The sequence below is a fragment of the Rissa tridactyla genome, chromosome 4, assembly GCF_028500815.1.
Source record: "Rissa tridactyla isolate bRisTri1 chromosome 4, bRisTri1.patW.cur.20221130, whole genome shotgun sequence".
NCBI classification, from domain to species: Eukaryota; Metazoa; Chordata; class Aves; order Charadriiformes; family Laridae; genus Rissa; species Rissa tridactyla.
The window spans coordinates 87641760-87668756 of NC_071469.1; the positions used below are offsets into that span (position 1 = coordinate 87641760).

The following is a 26997-nucleotide window of genomic DNA, read 5'->3' on the forward strand; positions in this document are numbered from 1 at the left end:
TCAGATGACATTTGTCAGCCTTGCCCAGGCTGCTTTTCCTTGCACGGCCCACAGTTTTTTCACCCATGAGATGCAGAGCCTGCTGATGGTGTGGGTGTAGGTGCCGCGGTGCCATTCGGCCCAGGCTCTCACTGTTCGTGTGCCCATAGCCTGAGTGTGGTCCTGGGGGGAACATTGTAGTGGAAAAAAGTGCCTTTCATTCTAGTGCTGTTCTTGTGGCGTACTGACAGAAATATAAACTCAGAGGTAAGATATGAATGTGTATAAGGGAAAAAGCAAACCCTTTAATATTAAAGTGGTTCTTATCCAGCTTGCAATAGGAGCTTCTTATCCTCAGTCTTGGTTAATAGAGCCTAACAGGGCACCTTTAATTAGTTATGCCATCTACTGATACTTGTTTATCCTCTTTTCATGTGATACTGATAGAAGAACTAGAAAAAATTGGTAGTTTTGGAGGGGTTGTTTACTTAGAAAAATGAAAAAGTAGCAGTAGCTGCTGAAAACTTGGCCTTTATTGTAATGTGGTCTGCGTGGGAGTTACGAGCTCTTCTGCAGTGGATGTCAGGCTGTGCCAGGGTGGTGGAAGCAGGCTCATCGACCCATCTCCCCTTAGAGAATAAAATATTTAGATGATGGAGGTCCTACTAGAGCAACTGAAGTAAAGTTGAAAACGCTTTTGAGGTGTGCATTTCTGTTACTGTCTTTGTTGGGTCCATACAGAATGGCAAGAAACGTCTGCTCTGCAGGCATGAAGGTTTATTGTTCTGCTGAAGGTGGGGTTCACCTTGGCCCACTTTGGGCAGGATATGTTCAGTGTAAGTATACTGTAACTTTAAGTGCTTCTCAGATTGTATTACTGTTTAGAGAAGTCTATATGACACCTCGGAAATCACTCTGATTAAAGAAAAAAGGAAAAGTTTATTTTCTTGGTATCCTGAAGACAAAATAACGTGTTGGCTAAAATTCCCACCTGAGCTTGGCTCCTTCATAATGCAATATTAAGTGCATAATGGCTTCTTATCTGGTTTTGTGCAAAATCCATTCTGGATTATTGGACTACATATAAATAAAGTGTTTTCTTATAGAGTTTTCTTTGTTGCTGCTGCTGCTGCTGTTATGAAACTAACATTAATTTCTAGGGATTGATCAGTTCCTGAATATGCAGGTCATTCTGCTCTTAGAAGCTGCAAGAATTTTTGTACACAAAACCTATTGGTCCAGACTGTCTGCACACACATTTTGTCCTTAGATATGAATTTCTGAATGCTTTTTAGCCTCAACCATCGGCACTTGTATACTAAAAATCTCTGTGAGAAGAAAATTGCCCTGCAGAAGCAAAGACCAGAATATAACCATAGTGAAAAATCCCGCTCAGTACAGATGAAAGGTGAAATATCTTCTCAAAAAATTCTGTGTTACAAATATTAAACTAGTTTTAAAATAAACACATACAACAGACGAACTTTTTCTGAGCCTCGGTGCAGACAGAGTGACAATTAGATTACAATCTTGGTTTCTCTTTCCTCCTTCCATCCAATTTAGTGTGATTCACACTCTTTCTTGGCAAATCCACTTTCTCAAATTTTGCAAAATAAATATTTCTGAACCTAATATCTGAAATCTTATCTCAGCTCTCGATCATTTAGTTATTAGGTGCTAAATTGTCCTAAAGTTTTATAAAACACTAAACACAGTGATACCGTCCTGTATATTATTACATTGGTCGTTTTGAGTGACACAACCACTTAGACACCGTGACTGTTACCCGATCATGGTTTGAAAGGTAAAACAGAACGTTATCATCTTTTTAATAGGAACACTCCATGATTCATAGGTGGTGAATATTTCATGCACTTTGCAGTTGCCTTTGTGCAGGCAGGTAAATGGAAAGTAAATCCATGTGTACTTTAGACAGTAAAAAGGCATTACTTTGTTACACCGTATAAACATGTAGATTTGATTCTCTCTTTACTCATGCTGTAAAAAGAAAGTTTTAAAGTGTTTAGCCATACCTGAAAATGTAAATGCACTAGCCTAATGTAATGCTGAAGAAAAATTAAGACAAATGATACTGCATCCTTGCCACAAACTGCAGCTTGTACAAAATTCACTTTAGTTATTATACTGTGAATACGTGTGCTAAACCTCCTCTGTGTATGCACAATTTATGTTGAATGCAACATGAATCATTTTAATAGACCAAGCAAAAAGTCCCCAAAGTCAATTTTCAAATTATGAACCTTGGAACAGAATATAACAACAATGAACAACAAATAGTTCAGATTTTGTTCTGAACTACAAATGAACCATTAAAGGTACAGTAGACTCATTCAGAAAAACATTTCCCCCTTATCGCCACAATGGCTAAAAAGCATAACAAGAATATTTTTTAAAGGTCAGTTCTAAATTTTCTTTTTTTCTGTACCTTATTAAGAGGGACATTCGTGAAAGCTGATGCCATGAAGAATTTTAACGTCTATTGTCAGGTCTGGGTGACGCTGGTTAGATTCTGTCTCTGATCTGCCATGTAACCTTGAGAAATTATTTTCTAAGTCCGGTTTTAATGCTTTAAAATTCAGGAATCTGTTCAGAACTGCTGCTTAACGACTGGTTTGGCTGCAGATGGGTCATTTCGGAGCGAAGCCTTTGCACTGCCCGATAGCAACTGCCCGATGTTACCACGCCACAGCAAAGGTGGTCACAGACGAGCACAGGTCTTGTAAAGGTTGGTAAGCAAATAAAATCCAACACGAAGGAAGAAAGATATTTGAGCATCATCTAAAACCTGGAGTTGATAGGTCAGGCCGGCTGTCGCTCTAGCAAGAGGCGACAGATTCTGCAGCCCACAGAACACGTGGCAGGTTGGTGCACAGAGTAACAAGTGCTTATGCCCTTTGTGAGTTCAGCAGAATTCACAAACTCGTGAAGAAGTGCTGCAGAAAGGGGCTGGCCTCAGTGCCTGCGACTAGTTCAGTTTAGAGCACCAGGACCTGAATTTTGCATTACTGCTTCACCAAGCACTGCGTTTCAGAATGTGGGTCCTCAAAATCTTTCCTTAAACTCTGGAAGAACCTAAAATTCTAAAGCACATAAACTTTTACAAAAAAATTTCCATGGTAACTTACATGCTTGGTTTTGCCCATCTTTAGAATTCAATTAGTCCTAATGTTCCTGAACACATAAACCTTACTGAGCTGCATGTTAGGTGTGTTCTCTTTATCTGAGCCTTACTTGGTGAATGCACTGAGGTATTGCCTGCTGGATTGGGATCCTCCTGGAGATAATGTGGTTGTACCTTCTACTGGTTTTAATCATGATGCTTAATGGGAGATCTGTCTCTCGTGTGTGCGTGCTTAAAAGGATTTGAATTAGCATCCTCTGTTTTAGAAGTGAATGTTCTGAGCAGAAGGTAATTGTATCTGAAGGAACCTTCTCTATTCCTTTGCCTAAAATGTCTAAGTCGTCCCTCAATGGGAGGCAGGAAGGATTATGCCGTTCATTTGGAATGTTCTAGGCTTTGCGTCTTGTTTTATGGAAGAAGCATAAGAGCACAGCTGTCGTAGGTTAGTTACCACGCAGGCACTTGGAAAGGAAATCGTATTTCTGTTGTCCTTTTCATTTGCCCAAGTGAGAGTGTACAAGCACTGATCGTAGTTTGATGATTTTTACTTTTGATGAGGGCCGTGGATCCAAGATGCTCTGACTGAGATAATCTTAAATCAGCAGCCTGAAACGTTTAAATTAATTTTGCATGAGGAAGATAGCTCTAGGAGGCTTTGTGGGAGACTCTTAGTACGAGATGCTCAGTGAGGTGGGCTTGGCATCTGATGGACTCAGTATGGCACCTACCGTGCCTGGCGTCTCTGGCCTGTCTGTTCTTCTGTCAAGTTTAAGGGTGTTTGCCCAGTTTTTAGTTCTATATCATTACTCTTTTCAAACACAGTGAGGTAGAGTGTCCAGAGGACGGGCGGAGAAAGTGTGTAATTAGTGTGTTTCACTAGGCTGAACAGAAGACTCAGCCAGGTGTGGAGGAGATTGGATGCTACTTATGAATGAATGTCATTATTTTGACAGGATGATGAATTAACATTTCTGGCTTTGGAGCCCAAGTTACAGCCGTTCCATGCTGGTCGGCGCGGGGGCCAGCAGCTCGTGGCACCTTTGAAACGCCATTGTGTAGCTTGGAAAGAAACGCCAGCAAACTGAACTGGAAAAGTCATCTGCGGAAAGGGATTCAACTCAGGCCTTTACTTTGGCCAGCAGCCTTCCTCTGCTCTTGATACAATGATGTTTCTGGTTGGTTTTTAAATCTTAAATATATTTACTTATTCAAAGCAAATAGTTTAACTTCTTCACTGCAAAACCCTATTTTTAAAGGAAAGATGAAATTTTCCGTGCACTTTGGTTGCTGTCAGTTTTAGTGGGAACTGAGTACACTAATAAACCTTTCAAAAGTTTACAGGGGTCAGGTATGCCAAACTGTTTACCTTTAAAAATGCAAATACACGTTTGCTTAAGCTTACTAAATTGCTGGATCGAGCTTCGGAAGTTAGGAGCCAGATCTATAATGGTACCGTTTACTTTTACAGTGCTGGCAGTTACTTGGTGGAAATTTATTTTTAGGTGTATGGTCATCTTGTTCTTCAGGTACAAACAAAAAAAAGTTGAAACTTAACACCTTTAGAAAATTATCGCACAGCTCTTTATGCAGTTCTGAGAAACAGCTTGGGTTTTTGTCTTGTCTGTTTATGTTGAATTTTTTATTTTATTTTATTTTTTTTTGGAGAGGTCCAGCACTGTGGCATGAGGCGTTTGAAAAACTAAATTGAAACCAAATGCTTACAAGTGCTAAAAGGCATCTAAATGGTTGGCTTACATATCTCATTGCCTCATCTACTTCATTGGTGGCAGTTTTCATTGCCGGATAATTTCACTTATTAAATAATCCATGGATTTAGTTGATTATAGGGATGCTGTTGATTTTTTTTAAAACAAAATTCAGTACTTCTGGAGCCTTTTCCTTTAACTTGTCTCTGTCCTCCTAAAATTGCCTACTTAATCAAAGTCTTATAAATACAAACCTTCTCTGCCTTATCAACTTGGCATATCCTTTCGTATGGGCCTGAGAGAATCAGTGAGTCATGCCTCAAAAATGCTGCGTTGTACCTTGTGCAGTTCAGTGTTCTTTAACTGGTCACATTTGCTGTCTAGATAGGAGAAGACAGAATGAAGTAAAAGAAAAAAAGACTCAAAAATTGTGCTGAATGGTTTCTTGGGAGGGGAGAAAAGGGTTATTTTCACTTAACTTTGTCAGCCGTGTAGTTAAAAATAGAAATTGGCAGTGGTCACGGGCGTTTCAAGCTACACATACATGAGAAAAAGAATCTGATTGCGATGTCACCGTCATTGTGTATCATGGTCAGTTCTGAAATTTTTTTTATAAGGTACATCATGGCTATGAAAATTTTACCTAAAAATAGCATAAGGACGATAGGATTCTGTAAACTGTATAGTCTGTGGAGCACAGCATAGGAACCATGGGTTTCATATGAAAAACTGCATAATCCTGACTGCTTTAAGTGTTACATTGCATAAAATGATCATAGTTATTATAAAGGTATAAAACCATCAACAATTAACTTTCTTTTTTAATTTCTAGAGAACGAATTTGCCTTTGCATTTTATCTTAGTCTTTGTAACTGACTTTTTTAATAATTGCATTATTTAAGATGCCATTAATATAAGCATCTTTGAAAAGGGAACTGCTATAACTTTTTGGAAGTTAACATTTTTTCTAGAGCAAAAGGTTCAAATTTGTCACGGATTTCCTTGACAAGTTTGTTTATTTTGTGTATGTCTTCAAAAGTGGCACGGTGAATGAATGTATACCATTGGAAGAGTAAAAAAATCAGAAGCCTCTCATTTCTGAGTTTATATTTTGTTCTTTAGTCTGGCAGGAGAACAGACACTGTTGCCATGGGCTGTTCATGGATCAGTAATTGCATCTAAATGGAATTTGGTGTATTTTGGAAGGACTGTGTTCAAACTGCTTATATATTTACTACTGCAAGTCATTGACTTAAATTTCTAGCTATGCAAATTATGGTTTTTGTAAATGATCTCAAAACTCTTTCTCTATTTTGACTGTACGCACTGTCACTGGCTCTGTCCTTATCGGCAATTACTGTGACCCAAACCAAGTGCATTATCTGGTGAGACAGTTGCTCTTGGAGACCCAACATCTGACTTGCATTTGTTTCAAGGGTTTTAGTCCAGACTATTTAGGAAATAGATGTGATAAATTGTCTGCATTTGATACAAAAATTTGGCAGGAACTTTGCCAAATTTATTCTTTTCTGATTTATTAGCCCCTGGGAAAATTTCAAATGAATGAATGGCTTTAAGCAGCCACTGTAAGTGAGAAATACGTTCCTCAAAAGTTGCTTATTGTTCCCCCTTCCCCTTTTTCCTTTTCTGTATGTGATGTTTCCCCATAGTTGAATCTGAAATCCAGAATAGTTACATCTCTTCACAACACCCAGGTTTTTTAATTAATAAGAAGATAATCAGAACATGAATTTTATGCAGTTGAAGAAACAAGTCTCCAAACTACTAATCCAAAAAGCTCCAAATTCAACTAATTTTAAGGGATTGAGACAAAAAATATATTGGGTGACTTTTGGTGGTTTGGGCGTTTCTGTTTTGACTTCTTGACTTGCATTCGTACCATTAATTGTATGTCAGTGGCCCACGGAAGTCTAACCAAGATCACTACAGTATTGTGTCGTGGACTTTGCTCAATTCTGACAGTCTCAGCATCGAAGAATGTCAAATTTATACTAGTGAAGGGGGAATAAGGATAAGCAATCCTTAGGCTTTAGCTAAAACCAAATCAGCAGTAAGATCAGAGTAGGAGATTATGAGATGTAAAACTTATGAAAATAATGTGTATGTACGGAAAGATGTTATTTATATTCCATAAGAGTAACGGTTATTCCAATATAGTGGCAAACCCCCCCTTTATTCCTCAGCATCACGCATTTTCTTCATTTTGTGATATATTATATGGCTTTTTGGTGTAACTACACTTTTAGATCTTACTGAATAGAATTTATGTGTTGCCTTATAGAAAATTTGTTTCATAATTCATTAATTATTTACTATTACTTGACCTTACAGTACATGAAAAAACCTGTCCCGTAACTGCAATTGCAATTCTCTCTGGTGTGAAATCAATCACGTTCCACATCTTTTATATTATTTAAAGTGCGAATGATGAAATTTTCTTGTGCGTTTCTCCTGAGTTCCTGAGAACTTTCAAACATGAGTGTGTGGGAAATGTGGGGGCTGCACCCCCAGAGCTGGGCAAGCGGCTGATTGTGTTGCGAACACTGCGAACCCACTTGCAAAGAGCCAGCTGTAAGTGCAATTGGTGGTAGATGCTCAAAAACGGCAGTCTGACATACAATTAGTGCCATGAATACAAGTCAAGAAGTCAGAACGGAAACGCCCAAACCACCAAAAGTCACCCAATATATTTTTTTGTCTCAATACCTTAAAATCAGTTGGATTTGGAGCTTTCTGTATTAGTAGTTGGGAGACTTGCTTCTTCAACTGCATAGAACTCATGTTCTGATCATCTTCTCAATAATTAAAAAAACTGGATTTTGCTGTTAAAACCATGATTATTTTATAAAAATCTACTTCGTGGGATATTTTTTTCTTCGTGTACGAGTAATATTTAGATAAGGACGTAGCCTTTAATTAGTAGTTCCTCCCTATCTCTAGAACCTGATACCCAAATTGTTTATGTTAAGGGTATTACAGAATGAGTTTGACGTGCCCCGTTTCCGACGCTGGTGGGAACTCTTTAGCAATTGGGTAACTGGAGAGTTCATTTCTGCTATCTGTGTGCCCTGCTCTATGTGAGCAAGGTGATGTGCATCGTGTTTATATTTACAGTGGAGAACCAGGGGATGAATGTTGTGGGAAGCGGTGCACCGCCTGCAAGAAAGTGATGAAAGTTGTGTTAGTGATACCCAGCTACCCTTTCTGATGACTTTGAGAGTCATTTTTTAAAATATGTAAGTAGATCAAAGAAAAGGAGAGATCAGTAATGCACTTGAGATTTGGTGGATGTTTTTCTGGAAATCTGCAAGAGAAGTATTATCATAAACCAAATAGAGTTTTGAAATGATATTTTAAACGAGAGAGAGATGTTTATGGAACAGATCTGTACCTCAGCCTTGTGCAGAGCACAGAAAAGAAAGGCTTTTGTCCTTGCCAAAAAAATCTTACCTCTTGTTACTAATTCCTTCTCCTTTTGCCTGCATGTATATCTATATTATTTTGCTCTACAAGACAGTTTATCAACAAAATATGCTTTTTCTCCATTATTCTCTCAGTAGTTGAATGCCAGAAGTTGTATGTTCTAAAACAAGTCTAGATTGACATATTGCTTATTAGGCAAACTCCCGAGTACCTCAGAAACGTATATACTCATGTTAAGCAAAGCCATTCCAGCTATTCATGTGTACACATTTCTGAAGATCAGATGTAATTGACACTATTTAATTTTGCTTAAATGACAAAAGCTTTTTAAATACAGATTTTCCTGATACCCGAGCATAGTTAGGAAATAAAAAATATCTGAGTATATGTAATATTATACAAGGAAATAAAGTTAATTTTCTTGAAAAATACAGAACAGTATATGGATGGAGTTTGGGAAAAAATAGTAAAATGGAAAGTATAATGCTATTTTCCTAAGCCACATTTGCTAAATGCAGACTTTTGCAAGGTCAGCAGTTATACTGGAGTTGAGTAGAAATGGCTTCAGTGGCTTTAACTTTACCAGTGCCCTTGATGAGGTGCAGAGTTGTCAGTATTCTCATAAAATTCCTCAGTGATGGCTTCTTCTGTTCTCTTTATTTCCTTAAGTGAACATCTGTCTAATTGTTCACCTCCATTGCTTTAGTGCTTTCCTCATGCTTTCTCTGTTTCCAGACAATAAACTTTATTTTCTTCATAAGAATTCAGTCTACGCAAGGGTATTAGGCAGCTTGTTTGCACCTTTTAATTTCTGGAAGTTTTCCAGAAGGGCTTTTTGCTGTAGTTCCAATGGGTTCATCAGTGAATCATGTAACATAATGCAGCATTGTGTTTGGGTTTTTATCCGTTACCTTCTGTTTATAAACATCTGCTTGGAAATTTTCTTTTTGAAAATTTTTAATATGTGTTACATTTTTGCATGTGGCATATGGGTAAGATATACAGTAGCTGCTATTTTTTCAGGTGTTCAGGTGGGTACAGACAGTATTTACCTTAAAATTTGGGAAAAGCCTGAGCTACTTGCTTAGAAAGCAAAATTTTAAGGTAGATTATGTGCCAGTTCTTTAGCTATGTAACAATATCTGTTAAATTAAAAACAATTTAATAATTGAATGACTCGATTAAAACGTGTCATTAACACTTCTGGTTGCAGAAATGCAGAAGGCATCTGAAAAGTCTTTCTGTCCGGTAGAGAGAGTATTAATCACAAAGCTCGCATGCTGCTTCTCGTCACGTTCAGTTCTTTGTGTTCACTTTTGCTTCTTCTACGAAGGGGAAAGGCAGCAGTGGCTGGTTTTTTCTTCTTTCCTTCCCCCTCCCTCTTATCTATAAAGCATTTCTATCAGTCTTGCAGGCCTATTCCTCAGGCAGGTATTTAAAGTTAAAAGGTTGTTGTTATGCTTTTCTTGCTGTTTTACTTTCTGTAATGGCAGCACTTCCTTGTTTTGTATGGACAGATACTTGTAAGAATATAATTTTTAAGGCACATTCTCCATCCTTGCCACTATATTGTTCATTGACAACTTGTATTTAGGAAATCAGTATTCTAGTAAGTGTAATGATAGGTGACCGTCAGCCCTCCCGCTGTATTGCTGCATGAGATTTATTTTCTGGAGTACTTTTGTTATCCACCGATCAAAATTTTATCAGAAAATTCATGTAAATTTAGTAAATGAAAATTTCAGAGCTTTTCATGTTGGTGGTGCTTAAAGATAAGACACGTGATTTTGGCCTTAATTCACATTTGCGCTAAGGCCATTTAAAACTTCCTTAATTATTAGAACAATGGGACATGGCCTTATGACCCCTCCTGTCCGTGTCTGAGTGCCATCAGCTTTATGTATCTGTAAAATACATGGTCTAGACTTTGATCTCAGATTTCTAGAAAACCCTATAATTACATTTTTTTTTAAATAATATGTTTGGTTTTATATCTATATTGCTGATTACAAGCAGAACAAAATGACTCCTGAGATGGGCCACGTTTTCAATGAAATTTAATTCCAGCCTTTGTGTTTATTTTGTTCATATGTTTTTTTTTGTCACAAATTCTTTATTTCTTTAAAAAGAAAGTACAGAAAAACTTTCTTCTTTTGTGATCACAAATCAGGTGGCGTGATGCCAGGGTTCCATATTCTAGTACTGTTCAAATATGCCTGATATTTTCTTGTGCATGCAGAAAGACTTAATATTTTTCTCAAGTCTATATTGTGTATATTGAGTGTATATTAAGAACTTGATCCTGCCAACCCTTATTTGTGCAAGAAATCTTTACTAATGTGATTCAGTCCTTTTATTTCACTTTCTAAAATTACATACATAACAACGTGACCATTCTCAATGTGTCTCTTAGCTAGCGAATGTGAACAGTTGTGGAAACAAAAGAATTTGTATATGTGTTTATTTTTTTGAGGATATTGTTCTGTAAGATATCTGTTTTATATTGTTTAAAGCTAGGAGATTGTAACCCTGAACTGCCAATTGAAATGCCTTGAATAGCTGATTATTCAGTTCTTTTGTTTCTTTGTCTCGTGTATTTATTTCTACTTATGTTGAAGCATCCTGAAATTATTCATGATTAAAGAAGTGATTACTTTTAACCATATCGATATTTGTATTTTCCTAGTAAGACTGGGGGGAAAGAACCGTACCTTAAATCTATTGGCAAGCTTTGACGTTCTTCCAAACAGCTGCAATGCATTTTTAAACCTGCAGACGTCACTATTCTGCCAATTAATTGTGCTACACTAAATGTTCATGTAGCGCTATGACCACATTTAAAATACATGTTGCTTCCATCTAGCAATTATACCACTTTGGTTTTAATCTAAAACAATTTAATCGGATTTATTTTAATATTGTTACTTCATTTTCAACATTCCACTGAAGAAAATGGTATGCTTTCCTTTTAACTTGTGTAAGCCATGTCCTAAGACTGTCTATAATTATTAGTTATTGTTGTTTCAATACAGATTTATGAACTATTTATTTTGTGTCATATAACATACCATTTTTAAGCAACATTTTTCAATCTGAGCATAGCTTCCAGGAGGGCAAGCTGCCCAGAACATCAGTGATCTCACAGTTATTACTTTGTGTCATATATAATCTTGTTTTTTCCTGCAACAAATAAATCTTTGGGCCTCCCTGCAAAAAACATTTGTGGTTACAGTATAATAAAAATAAACCGTTTGTCGTGACTGCAGCTGACATTTATCAGCCTATTTGTGGGTGCTCTTTCTCTCTCTGTATAATACGGAACATAATTTGTCACTTTGTAAATACATTCCAGCCTAAATCCCTGCCAGCATCTGTTAGTGTTTGAAGGATTAATGCACTGCACAGTGCATGTCTGCACTTTCCGGCAACAACATAGCTTATGATTATGGATCATGAGAGAACAGGGAAAAAGGGTTCATTTTGTATTTACTTAAACATTGTTGCCCTTTTGACCATCATGCTTTTCTCCTCTTGTTTGTCATCTGCAGTAGGGATGCTAACTTTCCTCTGTTGGTAAAATCTGTGTGGGAAATCCTGCTGTAAATTCTATAAATCAGTGTACGTATAGCTGTAGATATAAGATAACACATCTTCAATTCTATGGATAATTAACAACAAAAATACTGCATTGCAATAGGGGTGTAACTGATTTAATCTGCTTGAAAATACTGGTTTTCCTGCCGTTTCCAACAGATCCCTTAACCTGTTTGCCTTCTATGTTGCATATCTCTCAACAATCCATAAATTGGGTTTATTTAGTCTTAAAAAGTTCAAATTGAGCGAGTTTTTAAAAGGACACAAAGTCTGTAGCTTTAAATTAGGCCAACGCGGTCTGCCTTGTTGCTGTTTTTGAAAATGTATGCTGCTATCACTTCAAATCTTGCAGAATGAAAAGAATTGAAAGCATTTGAATAGGAGGCTCTCCACAGTCGAGATTCGGTTACACGTTCCCAGGCTCCCTCGATTATTCTGTAAACAAGAAGATATGTTTATTAGAATAGTAAACGATATACATGTAATATATTGCCAAGATTATTTGAGATTCCCCAAGATAAATTCAAATGAGCTTTACAGGAATGGGCGTTTGGAGAGGATAAGAGATGATCTATGTCTAGGGAAAGAAAAAAATCCAGCTAAAAGTAGTAAGTAAATATCCCAAGTAAATACCCACAGTTCATGTACAAGCCAAACAAATTCCTATTGCCAAAACCGATGGTAGATTTTTTTTTAAAAAATGCATGTTATTTCTTGTTATTAAAGCAGATGTGTACTGCCTGCAATGGAACCATGTGCATCCAGGAAAAATCAGGGACAACTGGAGCCTACAAATTGAAGTATTCTGAAATTATAATCTAGTAATTTTTGTGTGTGTTTTTTTGTCCTCTCTGGTTAAGGAATAAATATTTTAAAAAATGTTCTTAGGAGACTGACTTATCTTACTTTTTTTAAGCATGAATTAGGATTGCTGTGACATAGTTTACTTCTCTGAAGATAGTAATTTCCGTAAGAAGTGCAGATGTTTTTCCTTTTTTTCCTTTATAATTATCTTCAGCAGATATAAACTGCCAAATTTACAGAGATATTGATCTAAGAGTTAACTAATATATAGATTGTGAAATAACATTGCTTATTGTAGTGGTATTTATTGCAGAATATTTATAAAAATAGATATTAGAATCTGAAAAATTAAGCAACTATGAAGAAATGAATAAGTGTGGTTTGCATTTTGTTTTATGTGTAGACATTTACTAGTAGAAAAAGATACAGTTTTACAGTTATTGGGGAATTTAAAATGACTGTTGCATCACCAAGAAAGCCCTTTCACGTCCAACTTAAATATACAAACTATACCTGGAGACTTCAGTCACATTGTTGTCTTTGTGATATAGATTTTGAATTATAGGTAAATTAAGTATTTGGAAGAAGGAAAAATATTGCTGTGAATAGTGATTTGTTTAAATGTGGGGACCAAATGCCGTGTTGGTGTGTGGCAACCTCAGAAACTGAACTCCTTTGTATCAGGTCATCTTTATCACTCTTCCACGTCTCTCGTCTTCAGAATTTCAGTGGCTCGTTTGTTGCCTTTATGTTTAATCTCTAGCTAAAGGAGGATCCAGACTTTTCTGTTGCTTTTATAACCCAGTTGGGCTCAACAATGAAATCTCCAGGTCACGTGTTTGTTCTAGACTATGATGTGCGAGGAGCTGCCATTGAACTTTAAGACGTTAATTTGCGGTACAATCCTACTACAGCTTGAGGGCTTCAGGTTTTCTGAAGAGGCCTCTTACTGCTCAAAGTGTTAGATAATGCCAAAACCATAAACACTGTTCTCTGCCAAACGTCCATGAATGTTCTGAAGAAAGGGATAGAGACAAAGAAAATGATGATGATAGTAATAATGATGATGATGATAGTAATTCCATCTTCTGGATAAAATGTAGGCCCAAGGATGGTCAGCAATTTGCAGGCTCATACCGACCCATTAGGTCACTTGCCTTCACTTGACTTTGATGAAGGCAACCCCTCCAAGGAATTTCATGTCTGTGCAGAACATGAAGATCTAGTTACTTAAGCAGGAAGAACCAGGCTTTACAAAATCACGTTTTGGGAGAGCTCACACACATCATGAAAACAGGTTTGACAGGATTCAGCAAGATGAATAGTGGAAAAATTTACACCAGTCAATTACAACCAAAATACAGGCAAAACAAAGGTATTGGGAAATAGTGAAACCAAGTATTACTAAATAAATATTCTTTCTAATGAAAGAAAGAAAATCCTTTTCATCTCTGATTTTCATGAAGAGTCACAATTAGTCCCAGCTATTTCCTTGTACATCACATATATGTGTTGATAAAATAATATTTAGGAAATTGATTTGTGTTGTGTACCTTCTCTTGCATAGAGTTTGTGAAAATTTGAAAGTACTGTATAGAAATTGCTGATATTGGGGGATGGAGGGGAGAAAAACTAGGAAAATGAGTGTAAAAATGTTCCACCATGATGTCTTCTAATGAACTTTATTAGGGTATATCAAATGTAGTGGAAGAACACATTATTAAAGCATCTAGCATGTATGGTGGATTACTCTTAAAGCAGTATGATTCATCTGTCCCAATCAGTTCCATGAGGGGTAGCTGCGTAGCATTCAAAGCACACACGGAGATGAAGCTGGCATTACATAAATACAGTTTTGCATGAAGTACCAAATGTTGCCTGCATTAGGGACAATAATACTTACCGCCCTAATCCTGAGTGAAAGCCTTTTTCCCTATTATGTACCTCCATAAATAGTGCATGGCACTGGCTGTTGACTGTCATAAGCCATGTGTCAAATTGCCAGACGTGCTTCTGAAACGTCCTCTACTTTGTCCTCAACGTGGAAATATGGGTTTATTTGGGCATTGCTTGTCATACGCTGAGGTTTGGTTATTTGTTTACTTTACCTATTTTAAGATAATTCCACAGACTTTTCATCAGCTTCGATGTAAAATTCTTTCTTTCCTGAAGATTTTTCTGTTTCTCATACTGCATGTAAGAACTATTTGCATTTCAAGATGTTGTCATCAAGATTTTTCTTTATCAAATTAAACTGCTTTTTACCAATTTATTATATTTCCAGTTCGTCAAAGTCAGATATTTTTGTTGTTGTGCTGTGTATTCAGTTTTGAATTATGAACTTTTAAATATCGAAGATATATACAAGATATTTTTTGACAGTAAAATTAGACAGTAAATTATCTAGCGTCCACTCTGGTACACTTTAAGTGTAGGCCCTTACGAAATGACGTGTACTTACATAAGATACAGGGGCTACAGCATATTTATTAAGACTCTCTTCAACTCTGTATGAAACTGGAGCAGTCAGAAGTAATGGTGTCTGCTGAAAGATTCTTTATCATATGAATTTACTTTTAGTCATCTATTATTTATTTCAGCTATTTTATATGCCATTATAATAAATATTATGACAGAGAAAGCTTTTATGCTTCAACTTATTGTACTGCTCTTCACTTCCTTGCAATCCTTCAGGAAAATGTAGCTATGCTTTACCTATATTTAACGTAAATCATCACTTACATTTGAATGAAAAATTCACTATGAAAAAAGGCTCCTTCTTCAATACCAAGACACAAATGCACAATCATGTTTACTGCCAAACTACTCTACCATGCAGTGTTCATTTTTAAACAGTTTTTAAGCTGTAAAGTGAATACATTGCATACAGTGAATTTGCTTGCTTTCTGGATGTTTTCACTTTCTTGTTAGTTTCTGGCTCAATAAGCGTTTTTCTAGCATGAGTGCAAAATATAACCAATTGCACTTAAGCATTTTTAATATCTGTGCTCCAATAGGGAGCAGCTTACATACAAAACTAAACAAACTGTTTTCTGGTGTTATTTAGAGTAATGAAACTTACCTGGAAATACTGATAAAATACTTTTAGAACTGGGCATAAAACCGGGAAATACAAGATAAAATTTTTTCTTTGCGCTTTTCAAAATGTTACTGTGTTGTGTTTAAAAGAGGACTTGTTAGGGAGCAGAGAATGATCCGCCTTTGGCGGTTTCTTCATAGACGGGATGTTGGTGTCTGAACATCGTTAGCCTTGAACTGTTCTTCGGGCTTCATGAAATGCAAATACTCCCCGTCCCAAAAACACCGTTTCAGTGGATTCTAGCTGACCTTGTTTTCACAAGGTTCAGTAGAGAGCAGAAGCGGATCTGCCGCTTGTTTCTCTTCTGCTTTTGGCTGGTTTGTGCAGCTGGCCTGAGTCTAGTTGTGAAAGTGGTTTTTGTCACCGTTGGGACATTGGTCCTGGGGATGTGCACCGAGGGCACCAGCTCATTTTGCACAGGCTCTCAACAGCGCCGTGTAGTCATGATCCTGTGATTTACAAGTGAGCTCTTTAAATTGTTCTACAGTCATTCTGTTATTTAGTTTCCTCTTAGGTGATGTAATTGAAAATAAAGTAGTAGAGGGAGAATTACTCTCTTTTTGTCAACTTCATTTTAAAAATTCTGGAGTGTTCTCGTTTCGTGTGTTGATTTTATGATGTCAGTTTTAAGACTGTCTTCTGTATTTGGGAAAGTGACAAGTTCCATTTAAGATTTCACAACATAAATTGAGGCATAATTCAGTACTGAAAATACGTGAAGTGAAATGGTGAGAGACATCAGCATAATACAATTATGACACATTAGATCAGGATTTGCAGCATACCATTAACAATCAGTTCTGACGATTACAGTTATGATGCCTTTTAGCAAAAATGTTTTTTAGTTTTATTTTTTATTAAAAAAACACATTTTCCTTTTCTATAAATACCATGATATATGCTACCTAGGCTTATAGGGAAAGAGGAAAAGCATTATGACAAGGTAATACTGAGCTCCTGTAAGAAAACAAACAAAAAACCTTCTACTTGTCATTGATTGGAGATATTCTTACATTATTAAGAACATACCTTGCAAGTATATTGCCTTATTCATAGCTTTAAAGAAATTGTGACGTAGATGTAAGAGTGGGAAAATGTGGAATGAGAATTATTTGATACTCAAGGCTTAGCATTTCACGTTCTCAAAATACAGTAGGAATTGATGGTCTACAAAACACCTCAGTGGAGTGAGAGGTGCTTGAATCTCAGTTGACAAGGGAGAATCTGAAACAGAAAAGTTGGGGAACTTGCCTAAGCTCATGGTATGAAAACTGGTTCCGTCCCCGGTTACTGTTTGGAGGAAATACTCACGCTTGGCTTTTTGTGTGTCTTCAGAAGCCGAGGTGGCAAGTTCTGATCCGAGTCCTTTGGATGGCATATGCTCCAGTTTCTCCTATGAGAAAAATGGAGCAAATGGGCGTCTCTGTGCTCAGTATGTACCTATGAAGGAAATAGAGACTGTTACCACTGGGTTTTTAAAAAGCAATATCAGAGAGAAAGTTAAACAACAATAATATTATTTTGCCATTTTCCTTTGCGGACCTATTCAATGGAAAAAATTACTAAACCCTTCCTTTTTTTCCTTCTCCGTTTTTCCTTTTTCAGATCATTTTAGATACAGTTTCCTGAATTTCTTAACTAATGTTTTCTTTGGTTTTTTCTGTAACTGTATGTGCATCAAAGCTAAAAGAAAAAAAAGGTGAGGTAGTGATAAATTGTTTGAAATAAATTATCTTACGGAAAATGGAGTATGAATAGAAAGGTGGTGTCATTTCATTGATAGAACTGGTACAGAAGAAACATAGTTTGCATTTGCTATCTAACACTCAACATTTTATCGCTTTCAGTAATTTATTTACGATTTTTAAATTTGATTGTTACATTTTTAGTATATTGATCCACAAATCTGTGCCGATCTTTGTTTAATTTCTATTTCCGAAAGTATTTTGGAGGCATCATACTTTTTTTTTTTTTTGGACTTGAAATACATGGACACCTCTCTTCTAGTCCTGGGATCAGTAGCAGAAGCCTAACATACGACGCCGAGAGGAAAAGCATTACCTGAGTAATATTGTGTGGACTTGAATCTGTGTCCCCAAGAGGACAGTAGCTAACAGCTTGTTGTACAGTCTGTTGAACTACTCAATTATTATTTTTTTTGATCCCCCCTTATGTCCCTGTATTTGTAGCATTCTTATCCTTTTACCCTTGGGAGAGACAGGAGAATGTTTTAACTGAGGAAAGCAGAAGACAAGGCCAACTATGCACATGTCTTCTCTATTAAGAGCTTTAAACTGCAAAGCTGAAGAGAAGTCGTTATGGAGCTCTGTTGCATAATGCAAGGCAGCATCGTCTTTTTCAAGTCTCTGACCATCAGACAGAAGGAAATATTTACCCAGTGGGGCAAGATGAATTCCAGAATGATGTGCATCTTGTGAGGGTAAAAAAACTCTTTGTAACAAATTTGGGTTTAGCATTTTCCGGCTCCATCAATTGATACTTCCCGATGGGAACTGGACCCGTGGAAATTTTAGTTGTGTTTGTTTTGCTGTCCTGATAAGTCTGGTTGGAGTGGGACAAAAGGTATTTAAGTGACATTCTGTTTAAACCCAACCTGTAAGGTAATTGTAGCAGGCAGAATGGGTGCTAGCAAAATAGAAAACAGATGCAGGGAGAAAAGTACCAGATGTAACGGAACAGGGAGATCAGATGAATTGCTTGAACTTGAGAGACAAAAGGAGCACTCTTCTTGGCTTCCTTCTGCGCTGACATGCGTTGGCTTCCTTTTTGTTCCTCCAGAAATGCTCAGTTGTAATCACAGTAGATGTCCCGTTGCACTGTGGTGCTAACAAAACCCCTATTGCCCCTCCACTCAAACACTGCCTTTGATTGCATAGTACCACTATATCTGCTCCATCTTTTTCTTACTCTTTCTTTTAGCAGTGCTAATGTCCAGTCTGAACCATGACTGTTATATGCAGGTGTAGTTAGCACGTTGGACTTAGATGAAGTGTCCCTCTAAGTTCTTTTTTTCCTCAATAAGCTAAGCAGAGTGGACTGAAAGTTGACATGTTGAGGTTTGGGGAGAGTACAGGGCTTTTGCCAGCTTTCTTTTACGTACCAGAGAGTTTATGTGGTGTTGGGCAGCAGCAAGTCTAAAAGTGAGGGTGAGCACAAATACACATGTTCATAACTCCTTAGGGGATCTACGTCACTTATATGTCATGATGGTTGGTATTTTGCAGAGGATCACAGATGTCTTAAAGTATAGCATTTGTGGAAGAACTAGAGACAAGCGTTGGGTGTTGCGGTGCAGACACATGCTGCAGTCCAGTTCAGAACCGTGGCCTGAAAAAGCCAAAGTCCACCTGGTTCTGTGATGACTTTCGCTGTGGTGGTTGCAATGAAAATAGACTTTTAGTTCATTTTGCTCGGAGATTTGGAGTGTAAGCATTTCAAAAGACATGAGAACAGGGATCTTAAAGCTGAAAATATTGAGAAGAGCTGTTTTGGTGGTGCCTAAAGTTAGCACCTTCAGGTTAACCTGTCATTTTGTGGGATTGCACGTCCTCTTCTACGTGAAAAGCTGGTTTTAAGAATATGTGCAATTTCTTTGGAAGATACTATGCACTGGTAAACTCATATTGTAAGAAAAACTGTGTAGGCTGATCAGTTGTTTTCTATACTCATTTTATACTTTCTTCTGTATCACCTGCTATGAACAATAGATTGTTTTGGATGAATATATTCAATTTTGAATTTAGCTGTTTTTTATAGAGTATTTACTGAGTATTTTTCTCTTGGTATGGTACTTTTTATTTCATGAGTTTTCTTCATTTCACCAGCTAAATGAAGAAAAAAAGATACCATATTAACCTCAACACTACCTTGTGTCGATTCATTGTAGTCTGTGTTAACGGAGTGTATGTTTTTAGCAGAACCACACAATTGCAATCTACTTTTGGCACTAAATGTTGTGCTCGTCCATTCTTTTTGATGATTTGTATTCACTTTGGGGTTATAATGTTAAACAAGGGAATCGGACAAGTTTCAGAACACATTTACTGTAACATGATACTGTGAACTAAACTTGCTGTTATTTATCTTTTTTTTTCTATTTTCTCTTGTTCCAGCACAAAGCCAAGGTAGAAGCAATGACCTTAGACCTTGCTTCTCTTCAGAGTGTGCAGCACTTTGCTGAAGCATTCAAATCCAAGAATGTGTAAGTACTCAGAAAATTACATGTAATAATTTCTTGTTATTTTGATGTCTTTATCAGCTGAGCACAGTTGGCAGAATTCACCATAGCTGGACTGATCAGCAACTGTAGTTAGTGAATAATCTTTTCACAGGATTTTTTTTTAATGTAAACTAAAGATCATTTGTTTTCATCTTAAAAAAAATAATTACGGATCTCTTATTATTGCAAGTGTAGCCCTTGCTTTAAAGGGAGCATTGATACCCCTGTGGCTATTGAAAAAGGCCACAGCTGAACTGCATAAAAACCAGGTCAGGCTACTTTTGTCAGTTTTGCAGTGGTTTGGAAGAGGTCAGGGATGAGCAATTAGTGTACTCCTTGTCTTACTTTCTTTTCTAACCTTCTGTCTCTCTTTTTATTTTTAAAGCATTAAAAAAAATATCCCTATGAGCCAGACAGCTCCATTTTCCAGACCTGTATCTAGAATAGCCCATATTTAAAAAAAAAAAAAGGGGGGTGGGGTGGGGAGAGAGGGGGTGATGATGACATAATTTAACAATAGACAAATTTATATGGAGAAAATCAGGTTAGCTTCCAAATGGTTTGTTTAATTTAGCTTGAACAGAACAATGAATCTCTAAATTGAAGAAATGATTTGAAATCTTTAAGTGCCAACACTTGATGATAAATTCCACACTTTGTGCTTTTATCCACAGTTTGACCCATTGATTGTTGTGACTATTCAAACTTAGCTTTTTTCTGCAAATATTTCTGTAGCGCATATACATCTTACTGTACTGCTCAAGAGAATATGGCCTCTTAGACAGCTTCGAAAATATATTGTCGTAGGGAAAATATATAACAAAGAATGTTTTTTCACTTTTGAAATAATGCCAAAGCTAAATCTCACATGGATAGACAGATGACATTTTAGTACTTACAGGTCTTTTAGATTCAAAGAATTGTCAAAGCTGACTTTTAACACAAGTTTCTTTACTGCCAAAATCCTTGGTAACAATATTTTCTTATCATTTATCATCTTCATATATTAAAACTTTCTTGAAACAGAAAGACAAATCCTTGCAGTATTGCTGCTTGAGTACTAACTTGGTTTCATAATATAAGAACAGTAGTTGTTTTAGTCTAGCTTCTTCATGCTTTTAATGTGATACACTTCTTGAAAAACTATATGATACAGTGAAAAGTCAAAACCACCCTTCTTGCAAATGCAGCTCTTGGCTTGATTTATGTGTTGTAGATCATATCATGGTCACCCTAGCTAGTCCGTTTGGTTTGCAAGTTTATAAATCCTTAGAAGCGAACATGCTTAAATAATTTTTTTGCTGGAGAACTTAGAAAATGAGAAGATAGAGAATCAGTAAATATACAGAATCAGTAAGACCTGTTTTACTTTTGTTGGCACACATTGTTTTACCAGTGTAGGTCTGTTAAGCTACATTGTCAGTGACGGACAGGTTTTACTAATGTTTCACTCTCATTTTATTTGGAAAAATTTTAGTAATAGACAGCATTTATAGCCTCTGCCTTGCCTTCAGATATTTCTGTCTCAAATCTGTGCTCAGATGTGCGTGTGTCTGGCAGGACTACTCCAAGCATTATAGGAAAGTCTAAGGTCTGTATCTGTTGTGAGACTTGTGGGGTTCTGACCAAAATGAATTTGCAGTTATATTTTGTTTAAAGTCTGAGGCTGGATGGAAACCAGACCCCACACACTGCCTGTAGCAGTAGATCTTTTATCTGATACAAATACAGAAGAATTACCTTACAATCATTTGCGCTGGCAGGAGAAAGGACTGGAAGACCTACTGGGTCTTTCTGGCTCTGATTTTTTGTGATTTAACTATGTCTGGATACGGTCAGAAAAGCAATTACATGGCAGTAACATCTTATTACTACAGTGCTAGCCCTCTGTGTTTTCCAGCCCTAATGTACACTAACTACTTTTGTCTCCTCATTTATTTCTTTTGCTGTAGTGTCCAGAGGCTTTTGTCAGATCAGTGATTCCTTTGCATTAGTAGCTTTATGAGCAATTGACAGGAATCTTACAGGCTGCAGTGACAGACTGAGTCTTGTTCTTTATGCTTTGGCCAGTCTGTCAGCTGGTAGCCTAACTTTCTTAACAGGCTTCGATATCTCTGATTTCGTGCACCTGTAGGGGAAGGCATTCTGTGATCCACTCTGCCCAGATCCCATGAAGGAGCTGTAAGTCCTGCTAATGAGCGTAGGGGATACGTTATGAGTATAAAGTATTCTTTCTTACAAATTCCTTCACAATAAAGTTTTTCTTTTTCTCAACAAAACTATCATTTGAGTTCTGAGCTGTACAGATCTTGGTTCCTGGGAAAAAAACTACAATAATTTTAAAGTGTGAAGGAGAAATTTTGTATGGACACACACATTTTAATAAAGATCTGTATTTTTATTTCTCACAACATGTTATGTGAAGGGGCCTTTAGTATTCAATGGTGAAAATCTTAAACTTCTGGGTGCAGATAGTTTTATTGTCTTTTTAATTTCTCCAGTTCACTGTTGCTTTCTGGGACACTTTGGTAGTCTACAGAGTCTGTTGGTCTTGGTGACATTGGAAGATTTATAAAATAGAAAATAGATTTGCTTGTCTTCTGAAATTATGCTTTTCTGGGACACTTTATGGCTCTAGGTACTATTTTTTGTCAGCAGATATAAGGGTAGACTCACCTGAGAGCCTGTTTGCCCCTGGTTGATAGCTATTGCAAAAGAGTCTTCAAGACCTGTGTTTCACAGATCTCTTCTTGGATGAGAAAACTAAAATGGAACTACTCCAGAAAAAGGATCCCTAAATTTCGTTGAGTTAAAACATCAAAACCTGTTGCAGCTGGGGAAGGTGGTGGTGGGACCGCAGGGAGCAGATGGAAAATTGCTGAGATTGTGGACCTCCTGCCTTAATCAAATAACTTGTAAAGGAAAAAAAAATGCCTTCTTGAATGTGCTTGAGAATCTGAGAGATTGTGGAAACTACATGAAGAATGAAGAAATGTCATCCTCTGCTCAGCAGGAATTTAACAGGGGCTGGTTGCATCCAGGAAAAAAATGATGCAACACAGGAAGCATTGAGAAAAAAAATAAGTAATGATCGGGAGGAGAGAGTTACTCTGAAAAGAAACGTTTAATATAAATTGGAGTAGTACTTAAGAGCTAAGAAGGCTTCCTTGTTTGAAAGTGAAAATCAAATGATTCATCTTCTAGTTATCATGCTTCTGAGATTTGATAGGAATTTTTTATCCCTGTTTGGATTTGTTGGGTGTTGCAGCCTTGTCCACAGATAAAATTTGGGCTCAGAGTATATAAACACTGGTAGATTATGCTGTATTCCTATAAATATATTCTAGAAAGTCCTTCATCCTTACAGAAAAAAATAATTTTTTTGTTTGCATTATCTGTACTTTTGAGTTGATACAGCTGTTTCTCTTTCTGAGACTTTTTTATCCATGTGGTTTCAAATAAAGCTTTGGGGGAGAAGAGTTTTGCAGATTATTTTAGATCCTGCAGCTCTGTGATCGCAGCAGAATAAGAACTTTCCTTCTGAGCAGAACAATGCTCTCCAGTTTTTCTTGCTCTCACAGTTACGAAAATTCTGTGGGCAGAATAAGCTGAGCGCGATAACTTAGTTGGATCATCTTTGAGAGAAGACAGAATAAAATAATATTTCTATTTAATGTTTGATCTACCTCTCACTTCATTGTAGCACAGCCTGAACACAATGTGGCTAATGAATAAAATGGAAGTTTAATTTCGTAAAAGACAGGGCTGAAGGATTTACAGAACAAATTCTTTAGAGAAAGCCAGCTCATTATGCTACAGTAACGGTGGACTAATTTTAGGCTTTCTTGTAGTTCGAAATACAATGCTGTTATTTCTGTGATTTTTTAGTTTTATTTTTTTACTGTGATTCCTGGCTATCTTTTAGCATTCCTGGCTTCTTGTCTGGAGAAGCATTCCACACTGGATATTTTCGCCAGGAATGAATGACCGCCTTCCTTCCATGTGAAGACAGCGCTAGGGTTCGGGTGAGAGTAGGAAGAGAGGTCTCAGTGCACCTAAATGGCTAGATTTGTTCAATTTGCTTTTTTTATCTGTATCTAGTCTTTCCCCTCTGCTAGTTTCCAGCTCAGGCAGTTGATTGAATGTCTCTGTTATGGAAAATCAAATAAATGATCTGTTTATAATAATGTTCTGGGCTAAGATGGATTTGGCATGAGCTGATTTTTGTGCAGTTGGAAGAGGCAGACCAGCCAATCTTTCATATTAGGCTTTTGGAACTAAAAAACACTGAATTGAATCTCCTCTTCATTGAGTGGGCACAATGTGAGGAATTATGGTTGGTATTAATCCACTTTATAGACAAAATGACTGCCCTCCTGTGACTGTATGCAACGTAGCATTTAAATTTAGTCAGTGTTTGATAGTTCAGGGTCTGCAGGATTTGGTATTTGTGCAGGAGTGTCGATTTCTGTATGTGATACTTTGGTATCTATTTCCCAGTTTTCCCAGCTTTCCCAATCACATATTTGACTAAAACCCGCATACTTTAATTGGGGGACAGAACTAATGTTTCAGTTGTAAAATTTCCAAATAGCTACCTGTTGCCAATATTTGCAGTAAAGTATCATGGCATTTGCCTGATCCTTAGCATAAGATGCCTTCCGTGATTGAAACAGTCAGCGGGCAGAAGTGAGCAGTAAAGTTACAGATGAAATTTTATGTGCATCTTTAGTGAGAGGTGCATAGTGCCGCTTGGTTTGAATTAAAGTTCTCTTCAGCCAAACAGTAAGACATCAATTTAATGTTCTCAGTGTTAGAGGGGGAAAAAAAAAATTATCCTGAAAAATCTTGAATTACTTTAAAGATATAAAATAGCATTTGCCAGCAGCTACTACTTAGAATTTTCTGAATTGGTATCAGGAATTCACAATTATAGAGGACTTCCACATGTAGATTTTCACTCCAGTTACTTTTCTATAATTGAAAATAGGAATTTTTTGTGGTTAGTATTGGCATATGCTAACAGTTTATTAACTTACGATGTGTATAGAAGTACGGAAAAGACAGCGGTTATGAATTATGATTCTCCATTTGGAACTTTAGTCTCTTCTTGTTTCCCTAACCAGACCCAAAATGGAGAGGGCCAGATTTTCAGCTGGCCTTCTTAACTGAGGCCTCAAACTCCATGAGTACATTCATTTTTCATGCTGCAAGCAGAAGCGCTCTGAAACCTTGCGGGTGCAATTAAGATTTCAGAGCCTGCTGAAAATTCACTCCAGAATACACGTTTTCTGCATTTTCCTGTATTATAACTGACATATTGCAGGTGCGTTAAGTTGTTTTTTAATTCCAGTTTAATCAGAATTAAATCATAGACATTGTATGATAAATTTTATTCATACATATAAATACATATGTAAAAATGGGATCTGTTTAGCATGTTGTTGCATACATAACTTAAAAGATCCGGAAAAAAATGAGTATGTTATTTAAATGAACTATTAGCGATGCCATTATGCCAGTATGCTTAATGGTTCTGTAGTAGATGTATCTCTGTCAGAGATGATCATTGCCACTGCATATTGTCTTTCAAAATTTGAACGTATTTTCTAACACTGTATGAATCTGTTAACTCTTTGCCGTTTATAGAAATACTTTTTTGTGCATTAAAACTAGTAACAGTTGAGCTATTATATTTGTCTCCTCAACTTAGAATGCAGTTCTGACAGTGCCACCGAGGCACAGACTTCTGGACAACATTGTACATTTTGAGATATCAAAAAATATCCACATTGAATTAAGTATTGAAACATGCATAGTTCAAAAGTTACTGTTGCAGACAGCATGTAACTTAAATTTAAATAAGATCAAAGGCTGACTGCATTTGAAACATACATAATAATATTAGGGCGAAACTTCTTTTTCCCCTCTTTGTGGTGGTACTGTGCCTTATTAAAGCCTAGGGATTGGCTTTCTGCATAAATGTATTTTTCTTTTTTCTTTCTTTCTTTCTTTTTTTTTCTTTTTCTTCTTTCTTCTGTTTTTAAGCTCTCATACAAAATTACCCATTGTGGTAGAATGTGTCAAGTCATGTGGATCCAAAAACTGTTTCCAAGTATTTTTTAAATTAAAACTCTCTCAAGCTTAACCCCTGCCCCCTTTTACTAGAGGCAGAGATCAGGACGTTTTCTCTAGTTCACCTTTCATTTCAGCTGGTATATCGTGGAAATAATCTTCTGCCTCAGAACGTTATTTTTTTAAAAAAGTAAAAGTCCATTGTAAAATAAAGACAAGATTGACGGTTCACTGTAACTTTATATAAAGTTGTATCTGCAAAAATATTGAGTGTTTTTACATATTACTAACAGAAAGATTTTGTTAGGTGTTTGTTACATAGTTTTATAACTGTGCTGTGTAAAATTTGCAAACTTGCCACTTGTCTTTGGACACTTTGCATTCTTTTCACTTGTAACCTAATGAAGAAACCGTGACAACCCTCCAGTGGCTTTCTGCTCAGCACAATGGTTGTTCTGGTTCCCATTTTGGGCCATGTGTCTATGCCTATGTCTAAGCTGAGTCTAAGGTGGCTCGTGAAGTCTTGGGGCCCTGTCTTCCTAAAAAATTTCCACAAGTTGCGCCAGCTGTGAAGGCTATTTTAAGTATCTAAGGAAGTAAAATATGTATGACTTAATATGCCTGATTCAAATGTATTCTGTTGCAAATAAAACAAGGATTTTGCAGCATTAATGTATTTTAAGAAGATCTATGTGTTAATTGATGTTGTCTTCTAAATATTCTGAACTATAAGGCAAGAGTAGCTATTTAATTACATATACATTAAAATGCATTTAGTCTATTTAGTTAAAGGCTTTCTATAGTTAAAACACATGAAGGCAGAATCTGATGGCACTTGGGTATGGAAGCCTTACTGCTGACATTAGACAGGCCATGCATATACCACATGTGTCTTAGAATCCAAAAATTTGCG

At 36.7% G+C, this 26997-nt stretch overlaps 1 protein-coding gene across 6 annotated transcripts in view; it reads left to right on the top strand.

The window, feature by feature from the left end:
- WWOX (WW domain containing oxidoreductase) overlaps positions 1–26997 on the top strand; it is a 531552-nt gene that overhangs the window by 96252 nt on the left and 408303 nt on the right. For 5 of the 6 annotated variants that reach the window (XM_054197832.1, XM_054197834.1, XM_054197833.1 and 2 more), the window contains exon 6: positions 19903–19991. In XM_054197832.1, the coding sequence (XP_054053807.1) occupies positions 19903–19991 (89 nt within the window). Of the gene's footprint in view, positions 1–2579; positions 2726–19902; positions 19992–26997 lie in introns of those variants that run through there. The other variant, XM_054197837.1, reaches the window with a different exon arrangement.